Raw genomic sequence first — 17,769 nt, forward strand, 5'->3', positions numbered from 1 at the left:
AGGGGTTAATGTCCAAATGGGAGGAGCAACACATTTCCAATGAGAGCAATATTTACAGCCCAAAAATCATATGGTACGGTCGATTTATCGACGACCTCCTGATGTGGGGAGACACACAGGGAGGAGGTGATGAAAGTTGCAGAAAATCTCAAAAACATTGATTTCAATTTGAGATTCACACATTGTTTTGATTCTAGAGAAATACATTTTTTTGGATTTTAAATTGAACGGTGACAAATATCTCAATACAGTAAAAATAACACCCTATAGAAAGGAGACTGCCAGTAACAGTATTCTGCAGGCCAATTCTTACCATCCGCTGCATATCAAGCGCAATATTCCATATGGGGAATTAATTAGGGCGAAACAAAATTGTACAGATAATACTGCGTTTGATATGGAAGCCAGAGAAGTTTATGACAGATTGGCAAAAAAAGGTTATCCTGATTGGAATGTTATAAAATCATACAAAATGGTATCGAGCCTAGAACGTAAGGATCTTTTCAAAAATAAGGAGCGGAAAAATGATTTGGGATGTGAAACTTCTAGTGTAACATTCTCTACAACTTATAGTCCGCAGTATAACAAAGTGGTGTCCATTATAAAGAAATACATACAATGTTACACCAGGATCCGGGCTTAATAAAATTCTTACCAAGGATATTGGGTTTGTGGCTGTGGTACCATCCTGTCCCCCAGTCTTTTCCTGAGTGAAGACCATAGGCATTCTCAATCTACTACCTGGTTAAACCTTAGTGTTTTTTTCAAATGCGGAGCGAGCCGCTGTACAGCGTGTTCACACACAGTGACAAAGGATACTTTTACCTCACTGCATAATAATCGTATATACAAAATACATGACTTTATTAATTGCAGCACACTCTGGCTTATATACCTTGTTGAATGTATTACATGTAAGATCCCATACATTGGTTGTACTACCGGCCCTTTAATACTACGGGTTAGAGGACACATATCTGATGCGGTTAATCCTTTGGCCACAAATATTTCAGCAGCGTCAACACATTTCCGAACGTTCCATAAATGGGAAGTTTCAGCACTGAAATTTCAAGGCATAGAAAGAGTGTATAGACCTATCCGGGGGGGAGACCATAGACGCAAACTGCTAAATAGGGAACCATATTGGATTTTTATGTTAGAAACCCGAGTACCCTTTGGATTGAATCTCAGGCAGGATCTAATGCTACAATATTAGTGACAGTTTTGTTTACACCTTGGACATGGTATATCGCTAGTTTTTATATTTATTCTCTATTTGAATCACAAATATTTGCATTTTTTCTACATGTTAATGATATTAATTTTAGAGGATAATAATATGTGTCGCTAACGTTTTTATTTCACTTCTGTCTATGCTAATCATACTGACCTCAGAGACTAGTAAGCACATAACTATTATCTTTAATTACAACCTACCTTTATATGCTCACTAGTCCACAGTTCAGACAGACCATGATTAAGACTGCGCGTCAAAACACATAGGTCGAGACAGCTGTGATCCTTGTGTGCACTAAGACTTATTATGGTGGTAGCAGCATTTTTTAATGGCTCAATAAAAGCTTTGTTTTATTCAAGTTTATAGCCTGATACACTGGGTCATTCCTCCTTTTTTCTGATTTTAATATCTGCTTTTTTTATGGAGTTTTCTTGTATTATAGGAAAACCTAAGGCCAGAAATAAACCCTATAAAACACTGTACATGGAAACTTTGGTATCAAATAACTCCTGTCTTTGTGTTCTTACAAACAAGCTTTTATTAATGCCTCAAACTTCTGAGTGTGAATCAGACCTGAGATCTAACATGATAGAAGATTACAGTCCGGGGAAGACTGGAAACATTCATATAGACGGCCGGTGGAGATGTAGTCAGTGACGGACTCTGGCCAAATATGTTTCTACAGCCGTAGTAGACGATGAAAATTTCGTCCTCATCATAAAGTAGTTATTTCTCATGTCACGTGTAATGAATATCTCCTGCAGTATAGATAATGCCGATTCCAGTGTCGGTAAATGAGATGAGAATTAGCTTTATGGAAGATGAGTCTATGAGAAAGGTATTCACTTGCAGATTCTGAGGAAGAAACTGCTTGTTGTCTGTGGCCTAAAATATATAGGCTTTATTAGTAGATGTAAAGAAGAAAACTAAATACTGTAAAATAATAAATCTCCTCATATGTTTCCCTTATTATCTCCAGTAATTGTATTATTACACAGGATTTTTATGACGTTACATCTGCTCAACTTCTCATTCAGGTCTCTACAATATCGGATCCTCTCAGTGAAGATCTTCTATATAAGAGAACTTTCCTGATTTACCCATCAAAGATGGATATGGACAGAGACAAGATGACAGAGAGGATACTACACCTCACCCTAGAGATCCTCTTCCGGCTTACTGGAGAGGTGAGAGATTCTGATGGCGTCACATTACATCATTCTTATCTATGGGAATAACAAATGGACAGAATTGGAGAGGTGAGGACTCTGGAAATGTCTGTAGTGAGATTTATTAATGTGTCTCTCCATAACCAGGATTACACAGTAGTGAAGAAGACCTCTAGTGAGCGCTGCCAGGCCCCTGTGTCTGACAGATGGAGAAGACCCCTGAGCCCAATCACGGGGCCTCCACCTCATCACTTGGTACATGAGAACATCAATGACCAGAAGATCCTAGAACTCGCCTACAAGATGATTGTGCTGCTGACTGGAGAGGTGACACTGCTGGGAATGCTGGGACATTATACAGTAACGCTATGAAGGGATTGGGGGATGACTGTATCATTGTATGTGTCAGGTTCCTATAAGATGTCAGGGTGTCGCTGTCTATTTTTCCATGGAGGAGTGGGAGTATTTAGAAGGACACAAAGATCTGTACAAGGATGTCATGATGGAAGTTCCCCAGCCCCTCACATCTCCAGGTAATAGACAGGACTAAATACACACGGCCTATAATTATCTGTATGTAGAGAATGAATTCCGTCCCTGTATGTGTTTCCTCCAGATCTATCCAGTAAGAGGACAACACCAGAGAGATGTCCACGTCCTCTTCTTCCACAGGACTGTAAACAAGAAGATCCCAATATTCCTCAGGATTATCAGGTACATGGAGAGAAGGTGTCATGAGATTTCTCCCGTGATGTGTATACGGCTGTGAAGGTCTTGTGTTCGGTCTTGTTTTATCCACCAGAATTATATGATTTATACTTTTGTAATGAGAATGGTGGAGATGGCAGGATTAGAGCTGATCATTAGTGATGAGCGAGTGTATTTGTTACTATTCGTACGGATAGTACAGTATTCGGGTTACTCGTTATTCTGCAAGTATTTGTGTAATCGCCTCGCTATATTCGAATGTCCCACCCTGTAGTTTTGGCGCCTCCTTTGCAGCCACTAAACATGCTGGGCTTCTTAACCAATCACAGTAATGCCTCAGACATCTTGGTTGTGGCATTACTGTGATTGGCTGGCCGCCCAGCGTCATAGGGTCTATTTAAGCCCTGCCGCTGCCATTTTGTGCACATTGCGTCTGGTGCCTGCATTCGATAAGCATAGGGAGAGATTGCTGAGCTGCTAGGGAGAGTGTTTAGGCCTCTTGATAAAACAAAAGCCCTTTTAAATGCTACCTGCAGTGTATACTAGTTCTGTGTTTAAAGGAGCCGCTCACTAGCTCCATAATACCACCAAAAAAGAGCTCTTTTCAGAGTTGAAGACAGACAACAAAGTCAGAGTACAAGGAGGGAGAGATTGTGTATTAGGTAGGGAGTGTAATAGGTAGCTTTCTTCCAGTGTCCATATAAAAACGGCTCTTGTCAGAGGCAAAGCAATATTTTTCCAGCACACACAGAAGTAGCATTTTGTGCTGCCTTTTTTTTTTTTTAGCACCGGTCTATTTTCCCTGCTGTTTTAGGGGTCAGTGCCTGCTTTCTGTCCATATTAGTCCACTTAAAAAAGCGTTTTGTGCCCTACACTAAGCAGTAGTCCAAACATTTCCTACTGCCTGCTACAAAGCACGCACCAGGCCATTTTAACCACTATTTTGGCTGTGACAGCTAGCTTGACTTGTGCCATCAACATCTGAAAATCTGTCAACAAAGCCCAAAATGCCAAAAAAGACTGTTGTTAAGGGACGTGTCAGTGGTGCGCAAGAAGGCACTCAGTCTGTTTCAGGTCAGAAGAATCTTGATGCATCCACTATGTTCCTGGAAAAATTTCCCGGTCTGGAACGTAAACGTGTGTGGAAGCCAGAAGAGCGAGAGCAGATTCTGTCTTGGATAGAAGACAAGGCCTCTACGCATTTGTCAAGCAGCAACAAATCTTCCACGACCACACAGTCTACTGTGGATACACAGAAGGCTGGCCCATCCAATCCTGAAGCTGGTTCTCCTTCCTCCAACAATTTTCAGTCACAGGAGACATATGACCCCAAGCTTGGCCACTCTGAGGATCTGTTTAGTACGTATCCTTTGGTTGGCTCTGAACTATCACTGTGCAGCATTGAAGAGGGACAAGAAGAGGTGGCGTGCGTTTATGCTTATGTATTTGAGGACCTATGGCCAGAAGAAAGACTCTTGGCGGAACATCATTTTTTTTCTCCAGAGGTGGAGGCTGATGATGATGAGACACAGTTGCTATCAGGTCAGCCTACAATGTCAACTGGGAAGGAGGATGAGATGGAAGACGAGGTAGTCGGTTATGAGTCCACTGATCCGACCTGGACCGTTGGCATGCATAGCCATGACAGCAACACAGAGGAAGATGGATATGTAGCACCAAAACAGGCACCAAGGAGTTGTGGTTTGCCCAGAGTGAGAACTGGGTCAACTGTTCCCAAGAGCACTGCCGCTGTGCGCCAAGTCAGGGCAAGGGGGCGTTCAGCTGCTGTGTGGAATTTTTTTTTCTGAAAGTCCTTCAGAGAAAAACATTGTAGTCTGTAGCATCTGCCATGCCAAGTTAAGCAGAGGCCAGGACAAAGGCAACCTACATGCTCACCGTCCAAGGCTCAAGTTCGATGCTTGCAAACCTATTCAGGAGACATAAATACAAAACAAAAGACATCAGCCCACCACCTGGATATAGGAGTACTACCAGACTAAGGCACCCTGAAGGAAAAGCCCCTCCAGAGACGGGCCACCCTCCCGTCAGCCAGTCTTTCATACTCCAGAGAACGTGCCTTCACCAGGTCACCTAGGATGTTCCTACAAACTTCATTTGCACTTAGGATTTTACTCTGCGTCGAAACTAAAACTCGTGCTTTCCACGTGAAATACCTGACCACTACACTTAGTATGAATAAAGTGGTTCGGTCCCTTCTCCCAAGGTCTCCGAACGCTCCATAGGCCCACCTGGCATAGGATAGAGTAGCCAGCCATGGCCAACCAATGGAAGCTCCCACCCTGTTGTACACCTCTGTATTAAAGGGACAATGAAGAAGGAAGTGCTCCATGCTTTCAGCATGTTAGCACAAGCTGCACGGGGGCAATTCCTGTCCTCTGAGCTCCTGTACTTCAAATTGCCCCTTACACACAGCTTACCTTGGAAGCAGCGCCAAGTCAAGTTCCAGTACTTCTTGGGGATCCTGCTAGAATTTAACAAACTCCCCCCAACCTCCAGATCCCAACGGTGGGAAATGAGAAAGCAAGACCCTCCTATCGAGGAGTTTCCTCGGGAGGGACCTCACCTCCCACATTCCCAGATCCCACCGGTGGATCATTTTCAGAACCGGGGTAACATAAGCTGGGAGATGCCCATGCAGTGTGTGAAGATCTTTCAATCTTCCCCCTGAAGATTGATGGCTGAAACCATCCCTTGCAGGATAATACCCATGGAGGAGCCCTCTCTTTCCAGAGGTTTGCCACGTTAACTTTCAAGAAGGTGTTCACTAGGAACACGACGGGTTCACCATATCCAACCACCCTAGTCTCCTCGTGCGGTAAGTGACCTCCCGCTTGACTAGGTTCAGTCTATTCCCCTATATCATCTGGAAGAACAGACTGTAGACCCGTGTCCAGAGAGGCTCTGGCAAGACACAGACGCTGCCCAGGTAGATTAGCAAGGGGAGCAGGAAAGCTTTGCACAGGCCAACCCTTTCCCTCAGGCTCAAAGACCAACCCTTCCATTGGTCCACTCTTTGGGCGACACCTTTGATTCTGCCTTCCCAGTTTTTCATGGGGTAATCACCCTGGCCGAATTCAGTGCCCAGGACTTTGGCGTGTTCTTGGGGTTCGGGGAGGGTGTCCGGAAGATCAAACCCGGGATCTCCGCCTCCCAGCCATAGACTTTCACACTTATCCTGGTTAACCTTGGACCCGGATGCCTCCGAGTAGCGCTCCTCTTCTGACATCACCACCATTGCCTCATCTTGCGAAGAAACAAAGACGGTGACATCGTCTGCTTAGGCCACTACCCTCAAGATGGGAAGGGATCAATTGCAAAGGCATAAAGCAAAGGGCTAAGAGGACAGCCCTGACGGACACCAGATCCTACCCTGAAAGGTTGTCCAATCCACCCATTTGTTTCAATTGACATCTCTCATGTTGGAGCCATGATTCATGTCAGTTCACTTGGTGCAACAGCTCTCCAAGGTGTGATCACTCCTTTTTAGATGCAGACTAACGAGCAGATCTAATTTGATGCAGTTGTTAGTTTTGGAAATTATAATTTACAGGGTGATTCCATATTTTTTTCCTCAGAATTGAGTGATTTCATAATTTTTTCCCTCTGCTTGGTCTGAAAAAAATTACTCTTACTGGGTACCACATTTTTAATCTTGATTTCTTTTAGTGTTTCTTAAAGCCCTAAAGTTGCCATTTGAAATTACTTTAGTTTTGTGCCATGTCTGTGATCTCCTTTTTTTCAACAACATTAAACAACTGAATGAACATCCTCCGAGCCCGGTGATTCCATAATTTTTGCCAGGGCTTGTACAATGGAATCGTTTAAGAGGGCCGTTGTAGATCAGTTGCTGAAAACATCACCCTCAGATAATGCTGGTAGCAGAGGTACCAGCTCTTTTCAACACCAAAGGATAATGGGGAGAGACACGAACACCAGCTCCAACGGAGGAGGGGGGAAAATGTGCCCAAATTGGGCAATTTTCAATATACCAGCAAAACAGCAAGGGCTATCTGCCTATAAAAATGCCTAGGAGGGATAAGTTGCAGAACATGGTCAAGGGTTACTTTAAGTGACCATACGTGTGTCCTTTCTGACGCTTCAGTTCCCTTTAATTATTGGGTGTCTAAGCTGAACACTTGGCCCGACCTCTCTTTATATGCCTTGGAGGTGCTGGCCTGCCCGGCTGCTAGTGTGGTGTCTGAGCGTGTTTTCAGTTCCACTGGGGCAATCATCACTGATAGGCGCACACGCCTCTCCACGGAAAATGCAGACAGACTTACTCTGATTAAATTCAGTAAGGACTGGATATATCCACAGTTTGTAATCCCTCCAGATGACAGCTAGCCAACCTAAATTCACCAAAAATGCAGATTCATGCTACTGCTGTTAACGTCACCCCCTTCCCATAAAACAAGATTCCTTCCATCGTCAATCATGACTCAGCCCATAGGGCTAATTTTTACATACTATGCACATTGTACAGTGGACAAACCAGGACAGTATTCCTACTCCAGCCTAACTACTATTTGTGATTGGAGACCCTTGGGATGGTGGCTTCTTGTGTCAACCATGACTCAGCCCATTGGGCTAATTTTTACAAACCCTATGCACATAGTGCAGTGGACAAATCTGTAATGTACAGTGGTCCTACCAAACTAATATTTGTCATTGGAGGATGGAGGCCCTTGTCACAGGTTGTGCCACATTGTGACTGAGATTTGGAATACATATTCAATACCAAATACCAGAAAATAACCAACATACGTTGGAAGGAGGGTAAGTAAAGATTATCTACCAAAAAAGACAATTACCCATTAAAAATTAACTTTTAATTTAAACACACTAAAATAATGTACTCAATAGTACAGTTGGGACAAACTAACATATAAGAAAGGAGACATAGAGGGATATAAAGGTGAAAAAGGAATAGAAATAGTGTCAGCTAGGCCGTAAATAATACGCTATAAGGGATAATAGACTAATCCCTTTCTGGCAGTGGAGTATATCAGCCCCCAATATTCAAATAGTGCCCCCACTGTACCCACGGCTATCCTTCACCTAGTCCCCAAGGAACCTTACTAATGCAATTCAACGAGTACACATATGAATTTGACAAACAGCGTCCTCAGTAGCGTATTCAGCAAATATCCAATAATGACATCAATGGCATATAGAAAGCTAAATGTCCACAGTAATACTGTGACTGCATTCCGGTTTGGTAGCATTTATTATCGATGCACCCTATCCCTCATTTAAACTTTCTTTTTTTCCCCTGATGAGCCCCACATTCAAGGAGGGGGGGCGAAACGCGTAGAGATTATGGGAACATTTGATCCATTGGTATATTTTCATATTGAAGTGAAGCCTGATGTCTTTTTGGATATATGTTAACTCTTTCCTCTGGTGATCGCATCATTGAATTTGATCTCTACAAACTGAATATTTTTGGATCAACAAGTGGAACTTGACTTTACACCAGCCTAAACACTTCTTGGATGCAACAAGATAAGTCATTGATTTTTATTACATGTATACGTGTTTTTTTCTGACTAGCAGCGTTTTTTTCTCATTGGATTTTCTTTATTTGGGACATTGTCATCTTTGTATCCATCAGCACCTCTAATATCGTTTAGATTTCCTGTAACTGTTTTGGTGATTACTGGACTTTTATTTTGCTTTACACTGGTCATCTGATATGGCTTTTTGAAAAATCTCTGGACTTTATATTTTTTTTCAAGATTTAATTGGCCTTTTTTTTTTTTTTTTTTTTGGGTCTTGCATGACTCTGCATGCTGGTGGACTACATTTCCATACGCCTCAATTTTTTTTTGACTTTTTGGGGTGTTAGTATTACTGTGGACATTTAGCTTTCTATATGCCATTGATGTCATTATTGAATATTTGCTGAATACGCTACTGAGGACGCTGTTTGCAAAATTCATATGTGTACTCGTTGAATAGCATTATTAAGGTTCCTTGGGGACTAGGTGAAGGATAGCCGTGGGTACAGTGGGGGCACTATTTGAATATTGGGGGCTGATATACTCCACTGCCAGAAAGGGATTTGTTTATTATCCCTTATAGCGTATTATTTACGGCCTAGCTGACACTATTTCTATTCCTTTTTCATCTTTATATCCCTCTATGTCTCCTTTCTTATATGTTAGTTTGTCCCAACTGTACTATTGAGTACATTATTTTAGTGTGTTTAAATTAAAAGTAAATTTTTAATGGGTAATTGTCTTTTTTCGTAGATAATACATATTCAATAGAAATGTACTGTCAGTCAACCTATTTGGCAAAAAACATGCCTGGCTTGTGCCACATTGTGACTGAGACAGGGGATACATATTCAATAGAAATTTACACTGACTGTTGATGACCGACTGATGGCCCTCTGAAAATTTGAATTGAGGGCCACAACTACTACAGTACTCCATCGTAGATAATGTTTGACAAGGGAAGCCCTTGTCAAGGAATCTCCCTGCACTTATGACACAGCCCCCAGGAGTAATTTTTGGAAATACAATGCACATTCTGCACTGGACCAAGTAGTACAATATCAAGAAGTCTTCTCTGCCTATATAATCTGGGAAATATTGACCATCAAAATCTCGGAGCCATTTGGAGAAGCTTCTCCAACCCATCCTGGAGTTGGGGCACTAATATATCCTTTGTCCATTGACTTGCACAAGTGATATATTTGAGCTCGTCATCCAGTTGACTAGTGCAGCTTTATTTTTCCAGTTCACTGAGTTCAGCCATACCTGAGGATCGCAGGCCGTACTCACTGCTACCTTCTAGTACTCCATGTCTCTTGACTTTTTCTCTGTAGTTTCTGCCCCTAAATGAGTTAAATAATACAGTGAGGGCCTTACAATATGAGTAAGTGAGGGCACTCTCAGATGTACACGAGGGACCTCCAAAATCTCTACAGGAGGGCACTTCAAAATGTATGTTACAGGGCCACACGAGGGCTCTCACAAAATTCCTGCCTCCTGCAGGGCCTCTGAACATTTGAATTTAGGGCCACAGTATCACATGCTGGTGGTGGAGGAGGAGGAGGGTCAAGCCCAACGCTACAATGGGCACATTGTAAACTGCTATTGAATATGTATTCCACTATCTGAGTGTCAATGATGGAGGGACCGCCCAAATGTCTAAGGAACAGCTGTCCCTCCAAAACGCATGTTACAGAGCCACCTGAGGCCTCTCAGGTCAAAGATCAACATACCTACTAGTACGTTCTTGCTGTGCTTGTAAAGTGCTGGGGAATAGTGAACTAAAAATGATGTATGACAGAGGGACCTACAAAATGTATCAGGACCCTCTCAATTGTAAAAGGTGAAAAAAAGCCGCAACAGTATGTGTGAACAAAGGCTAAAAGGGATATTTTTTGGTTTCTCTGGTTTATTTAGCCTTATATACAAGTGATTGTGCAGGAAAACTGTTTCTTAACCTTTTTGGCCTGTTAAATGCAATTTAGGTTAGGTTTGCTAGTTGTTCTTGTGTGTCTGTAAAAGTGGCGTAACACTGCAACAAACTTATTCCCAGAAACCATATGTGAGTCAGAAATGCATGCAGGCTCATTCTCCAGGCTCTTCTCATTCTGTTTCATCACTTTCCCATCCATCAGCCTTTTCCTCAGGCCCCCAGACCACTTTTTAGGGTCTATCAGAAAATTACTCACATTTCCCATTGACTTACCTTGTACTCGCTATTCGGAGCGATTATTACAAAGTGCTCGTTACGATTATAGCGATTACGAATATTACGGTACTCGCTCTTCACTACTGATCATAGATGTGACTTCTCCATCTGTCTGTGACTTTTACAACATTTGTTTCAGGGTGAAGATCTGACCCATATTAATACTACAGAGACATATGTGAGGGGCGATGAGCGGTGTAAAGAGGAGATTCCTACATATGGCTACCCAGGTGAGTAGTAACTACTAAATGCAGAGAAGTCACTGATTCTTCTCCGTCACCGGCTGTGGCTGGTTTACCGGTCAAAGAGTCCAGCTGGATCACAATTGTGTAATCACCATTTTGCATCTAGACCAAAACATTGTCCTCCACCTAAAACTGTTCAAATGACTTTGGACATTGAAACTCCTCAAATGACTTTGGACATTGAAACTCCTCAAATGACTTTGGACATTGAAACTCCTCAAATGACTTTGGATATTGAATCTCCTTTTCTATAGAGCTTACAACCTGGAAGATCCACCTACCAACTGAAATTGGAAGATCCTGACTCTTACCTGCCCAGATTTGTAAGCTACCAATCCAAATAACAGTGTACGTAGAATGTGCTGACAAGTTACAAAAATCACTTGAAGAAAAATATTATGATGGGCCTGTAAGAGAAAGCGGAGGGTAATGATGCTGTTGGCTTCCTAGATTCCTGTTATCTTATTGGATGAATCTACCGTCTCTCCCTTCTGTGCTGCTGAATGTGCTCATATGGTCCCTACAAGACCAGGTCCAGTCTTTATGACCAAACCTCACTTTTATGATCGACAACATTAAATGTACAGTGAGGGCCAAGTGTGAATTTCTGTATAATAACAGAGTTTCCCGTTACCCTTACTTTTCTATTTCTTTTTAAACCAAATTACTTCCAATAGATAAAGTATACAAAAACATTACACCTGTGCCATGATATATCTCTAAGCTGTGCGTGGCTGATGGCTGTAATATACATATATTCACGCCTGCAGGAGATGTGTTGGCATGACTCGAGCCCTGGTTTCATGGATTCACTCCACGTCATAAATAATATTATCAATCCTAAAGAATTTAGATACAATTTATCCTAAAATGGGGGCACTAATACTTTCTCTACTCTTCTGGTCAGGACTCATAGTAGCTCCAACGGTCTACCATAAATAAGTGCAACTCCGGTTTAGTGTTGGAGTCCCCCCCTCCCCCACAAACATGCATTCCTGTTGGGGATGTAATGTGTTTTTTTTTATTCTGTCTTTTTTTTTTACAGGTTCATTCTGTATGATAGTTTGATTGTGGTGGGATCGGCCTGCCTCACTTAACTCTGTAATTCCCTGATAGTCTTTCCAAAAAGGTCTCTATTGTCTCTTCCAAATGCCTGAGATCTAAATTTAAGACACCTCAGCTCTGCACTATTATAAAAAGTTCTCATTAAATGTATATTTCTTTTTGAGACTCATTTGACATAAAATATTGGCCCTTACTATAGTTTAAATTGCCAGGAGCTATCAAGAAGCATACTCTAATTATCCCGGAGAGGTTTCACCACTAGTTACTCTTTTTTTTGATCTTCTCATTAGATGTGTTATTGTCTATAGTCAAAGTTTTGCCCATCACCCTTTAACCCCTCTACACCGTGTGCAGAATTATTAAGCAAATGCGTATTTTGATCACATGATACTTTTTATACATGTTGTCCTACTACAAGCTGCATAGGCTTGAGAGCCAACTACTAATTAAGTAAATCTGGTGATGTGCATCTCTGTAATGAAGAGGGGTGTTGTCTAATGACATCAACACCCTATATATAAGGTGTGCTTAATTATTAGGCAACTTCCTTTCCTTTGGCAAAATGGATCAGAAGAGAGATTTGACGGGCTCTAAAAAGTCCAAAATTGTGAGATGTCTTGCAGAGGGATGCAGCAGTCTTGAAATTTCAAAACTTTTGAAGCGTGATCACCGAACAATCAAGCGTTTCATGGCAAATAGCCAACAGGGTCGCAAGAAGTGTGTTGGCCAAAAAAGGCGCAAAATAACTGCCCATGAATTGAGGAAAATCAAGCGTGAAGCTGCCAAGATGCCATTCTCCACCAGTTTTGCCATATATCAGAGCTGCAATGTTACTGGAGTATCAAAAAGCACAAGGTTTGCGATACTCGGGGACATGGCCAAGATAAGGAAGGCTGAAAAATGACCACCTTTGAACAAGAAACATAAGATAAAATGTCAAGAATGGGCCAAGAAATATCTTAAGACTGATTTTTCAAAGGTTTTATGGACTGATGAAATGAGGGTGACTCTTGATGGGCCAGATGGATGGGCCAGAGGGTTGACCAATAAAGGGCAGAGAGCTCCACTCCGACTCAGATGCCAGCAAGGTGGAGGTGGGGTACTGGTATGGGCTAGTATTAAAGATGAACTTGTGGGACCTTTTCGGGTTGAGGATGGAGTGAAGCTCACCTCCCAGACCTACTGCCAGCTTCTGGAAGACAACTTCTTCAAGCAGTGGTACAGGAAGAAGTCGGTATTGTTCAAGAAAAACATGATTTTCATGCAGGACAATGCTCCATCACATGCATCCAACTACTCCACAGCGTGGCTGGCCAGTAAAGGTCTAAAAGAAGAAAAAATAATGACATGGCCCCCTTGTTCACCTGATCTGAACCCCATAGAGAACCTGTGGTCCATCATAAAATGTGAGATCTACAGGGAGGGAAAACAGTACATCTCTCAGTACAGTGTCTGGGAGGCTGTGGTGGCTGCTGCACGCAATGTTGATCGAAAACAGATAAAGCAACTGACAGAATCTGTGGATGGAAGGCTGTTGAGTGTCATCATAAAGAAAAGTGGCTATACTGATCACTAATTTTTTTGGTTTTTGTTTTTGCATGTCAGAAATGTTTATTTCTAAATTTTGTGCACTGATATTGGTTTACCTGGTGAAAATAAACAAGTGAGATGGGATTAGATTTGGTTTTTATTAAGTTGCCTAATAATTCTGCACAGTAATGGTTACCTGCACAAACAGATATTCTCCTAAGATAGCCAAATCTAAAAAAAAAAACACTCCATCTTCCAAAAATATTAAGCTTGGATATTTGAGTCTTTTGGGTTGATTGAGAACATAGTTGTTGATCAATAATAAAAATAATCCTCTAAAATACAACTTGCCTAATAATTCTGCACACAGTGTACATGGATCTGTACTTACACAAAGACCCCTAGGCTTGGACTTGGTGTTGCCTGCTGTTCTGTGATGTGAGATGACAAGAAGAATAGTCAGGTGGCCTGATCAGAACCAGGAGGGCAGAGAAAATACAAAATCAGAAGACACAATAGTAGTCAGTAAATGGGCTGGGATCACAAGAAGAAACGAAGAAGAAAATACACAACACGGGAGCTGAACACAGAAGACTTAACCAGCGGAGAACAAGGCTGTATCAGGCAGCTTCCGGCATTATGCATGAGCTTTAGTAGGGTGTGGTGCTTTCCATTTGAGTTAAGTAGGAAGCATACTTGACTTTGGAAGAGCGGATTTTGCTGGATTGGTTTATGGAAGCCATGTTGCTTTTCAAGAGTTTTTGAGCCACTAATGATGTGGAAACCTCTGTTTTTCCGTTGATAGATGATGGACCTGAGTGGAGGCTTGTTTTTTGTGATACGAGTAGAAATTTTTATTGGTATAATTTTCGCATATTTGATATTTGGGAGGCAGAATGAACAAACAGTTGAACACCAAACTCTACTGGATCATGCTATGAGGTTTTCTATTAGACTGTGAACTATCATTGTCTTGGTGAATAATTCAATATTTTTACATAACTTGCCATTTGTACCAACAGTTTAGAAATGTTCAAAAATATAAATTTCAAGAATATTTTATTCAAATATATTTTTTTTACTTGGCAGATGACTGTACTAGGAGATCAGAGGGACAGCTGACATCTTCAATTTTCAAATCAGATGAGCTGGAGATCTCACAGGATACAATTGAAGGGAATGCTATTACTCCAAATATACCATCATCCCTTTACAGCAAAGATGTGTCATCTGATCCTTTGAAACAGGTCCTATCTTCTGATTCATTACCGACTACTAAGGAAAATCAAAGTCACAAACTAAGCATTAAAAAACGAACTGCTCCTAAAGCTAAGAAGCCATTTGCATGGTCAGAATATGGAAATAGTTTTCCCCTCAAAGAGCTTTTTCTTAAACATCAAAAAATTCACACAGCAAAGAATAGATTTTCTTGTTTCAAGTGTATGAAATGTTTTAACATGAAAGCAAGTCTTCTTAGTCACCAGAGAACTCACACAGGGAAGATGCGTTTTTCATGTTCAGAATGTGGGAAATGTTTTAACAAGAAATCACATCTTGTTACACATCAAAGAACTCACACAGGGGAAAAACCTTTTTCATGTTCAGAATGTGGGAAATGTTTTACAGTGAAATCAAGTCTTGTTAATCACCGGAGAACTCACACAGGAGAGAAGCCTTTTTCATGTTCAGAATGTGGGAAATGTTTTACAGTGAAATCAAATCTCGTTAAGCACTGGAGAATTCACACAGGGGAGAAGGCTTTTTCCTGTTCAGAATGTGGGAAATGTTTTTTCCAGAAAGCGACACTTGATATACATCAGAGAACTCACACAGGGAAGATGCCTTTTTCATGTTCAGAATGTGGGAAATCTTTTATCAAGAAATCAGATCTTGTTACACATCAGAGAACTCACACAGGGGAGAAGCCTTTTTTCTGTTCAGAATGTGGGAAATGTTTTACAGTGAAATCAAGTCTTGTTAAGCACAAGAGAACTCACACAGGAGAGAAGCCTTTTTCATGTTCAGATTGTGGGAAATATTTTACAGAGAAATCAAGTCTTGTTAAGCACAAGAGAATTCACACAGGGGAGAAGCCTTTTTCATGTTCAGAATGTGGGAAATGTTTTAACCAGAAATTAGGTCTTGTTACACATCAAAGAACTCACACAGGGGAAAAACCTTTTTCATGTTCAGAATGTGGGAAATGTTTTACGGGGAAATCAAGTCTTGTTACGCACCAGAGAACTCACACAGGAGAGAAGCCTTTTTCCTGTTCAGAATGTGGGAAATGTTTTAACCAGAAATCACATCTTGTTACACATCAGAGAACTCACACAGGGGAGAAGCCTTTTTCATGTTCAGAATGTGGGAAATGTTTTACAATGAAATCATATCTTGTTACACATCAGAGAACTCACACAGGGGAGAAGCCTTTTTCATGTTCAGAATGTGGGAAATGTTTTAACCAGAAATTAGATTTTGTTACACATCAAAGAACTCACAGAGGGGAAAATCCTTTTTCATGTTCAGAATGTGGGAAATATTTTACAAGGAAATCAAGTCTTGTTAAGCACCAGAGAATGCACACAGGGGAGAAGCCTTTTTCCTGTTCAGAATGTGGGAAATGTTTTCACCGGAAAGCTTATCTTGATAGACATCAGAGAAGTCACATCGGGGAGAAGTCTTTTTTATATCCTTAATGTGGAAAATGTTTTACTTGAAAAGACACACTTTTAGCAAGAAAAAATTGTGCTAATATGTGAGTGTGTCCTATAGACTGAAGGTAGCTTCCTGTGACTGAGAACAATGAGACAGTGTCCTTCCTGATCAGTGAGAGAACTGCTCTCTTCTCAAGCCCCACACTTATCTAACTGATTGGTGCAGAAGAGGAGAGGAAGGTACTGGGACCTGTACAGAGGCTGGACGTCCTGACTGAGCAGCTGAAGAACCTAGCTTATGGACCTTTCAGATCATGTAACACTGTTTTACATATTTTTAAAAGTTGTCAGGTTCCGTTATGAACTGTGCCATTTCTTAATGAGTTTGACCTCCTGAATTCAAATTGGACAACGAGTTTTCCTTTTACTGCTACATATAATTTAATGACTAAAGGTTCCAGTACTTTGAAACATTATTATTCTTGTAAATATACAGATGCAGAATATTTTGTTATGCCAATTTTCTGATATTTATTTAGAGAAAACTTAGAAACAATTCAAATAACTAAAACCTGTGTAAACCCTATTGCGAATTTTAAACAGTTACAGAAATTGCACTACAAAATTAGTCCTTATTCAGTGACAACTGTTTTTTGCTTGTTTCTTGTACTCCTGTATCAGATCATCTCTTAAAATTATGCAACAGTAATCTGCAAGCATTGATGGATTTAATTTCCCTTTATATCTTTTCTCCATAGCTGCAATATCTTGGTTACATTTCTCACCATCCTCGTCTCTCACTACTCCACAGTTTGGTAGAAGAAAAGTCTAGAATATAAGAAATGAATCATTAAGGACATGTTAAAGCCAAGATCCTTACATGTTTTGAGTAGAAATAACACCAACTCTTCATAGTTACTGTATCTACTCTTGAGTTTCTCAAAAAGTTAGTTACTGCAAATGTAAACCATACAGCCTTTTTCTTGCCCTGGAACAAATGAAGAAACTCCTCATCTTGAAGAAGCGTACGAATCTGAAGTCCAGTAAAGACTCCTTCTTTTATATTTGCTTCACTTAACCTTGGAAAGTTATCAATCAGATGCATTAATGCTTTTACATTTTTATCCATAGCCTTTACAAAGTTCTTCATTAGGCCCAACTTGATAAGATTTTGTTACCACCATTGCCTAGGTGGATCCTCAACTTCTGAATGCAGGACAGTTTACTCCCTTGCAGAAGTGAATGTTGGAGAGGCCAGTCCCTTTTTTTGTAGCAATATTTTCTTGCACGACTATCCCACTCACACAGAAAGTAGCAGTACTTTTGGGCAACAACCCTGACGACATATGTAAACAAGCAGATGTAGGAACTCCTGCCGAGCATCTAGCTATTTATCCAATATAATACTTGACGACCATCCTAAAAAT

General features: G+C 41.0%; 1 protein-coding gene across 3 annotated transcripts; it reads left to right on the plus strand.

The window, feature by feature from the left end:
• The first annotated feature begins 2,278 nt into the window (after positions 1-2,278).
• On the plus strand, positions 2,279-17,189 carry LOC141212714 (oocyte zinc finger protein XlCOF8.4-like). Of its 3 annotated transcripts, none has more exons than XM_073665023.1 (7): positions 2,279-2,424; positions 2,554-2,733; positions 2,816-2,939; positions 3,023-3,120; positions 10,985-11,075; positions 11,345-11,438; positions 14,775-14,904. In XM_073665023.1, the coding sequence occupies exons 1-6, from the start codon at positions 2,347-2,349 to the stop codon at positions 11,392-11,394; spliced, it is 621 nt and encodes a 206-aa protein (XP_073521124.1). In that variant the 5' UTR covers positions 2,279-2,346; the 3' UTR covers positions 11,395-11,438; positions 14,775-14,904. The 3 variants fall into 3 exon arrangements, with proteins under 3 accessions (XP_073521124.1, XP_073521125.1, XP_073521123.1); XM_073665024.1 differs by having other exon boundaries at positions 11,345-11,413; XM_073665022.1 differs by lacking the exon at positions 11,345-11,438 and having other exon boundaries at positions 14,775-17,189.
• Positions 17,190-17,769: the final 580 nt, after the last annotated feature.

This window comes from Phyllobates terribilis, unplaced genomic scaffold, assembly GCF_046119375.1.
Source record: "Phyllobates terribilis strain yellow unplaced genomic scaffold, ASM4611937v1 Scaffold_183__1_contigs__length_3771566, whole genome shotgun sequence".
Classification (NCBI taxonomy): Eukaryota; Metazoa; Chordata; class Amphibia; order Anura; family Dendrobatidae; genus Phyllobates; species Phyllobates terribilis.

Bases quoted from the DNA above. Each gene is read 5' to 3' on its own strand.
- LOC141212714 (XM_073665022.1), top strand. From the start codon at position 2,347: ATGGATATGGACAGAGACAAGATGACAGAGAGGATACTACACCTCACC. The intron at 2,940-3,022 runs GTAATAGACAGG...TGTTTCCTCCAG, and splicing joins CCAGCCCCTCACATCTCCAG to ATCTATCCAGTAAGAGGACA. The intron at 11,076-14,774 runs GTGAGTAGTAAC...TTTACTTGGCAG, and splicing joins TCCTACATATGGCTACCCAG to ATGACTGTACTAGGAGATCA.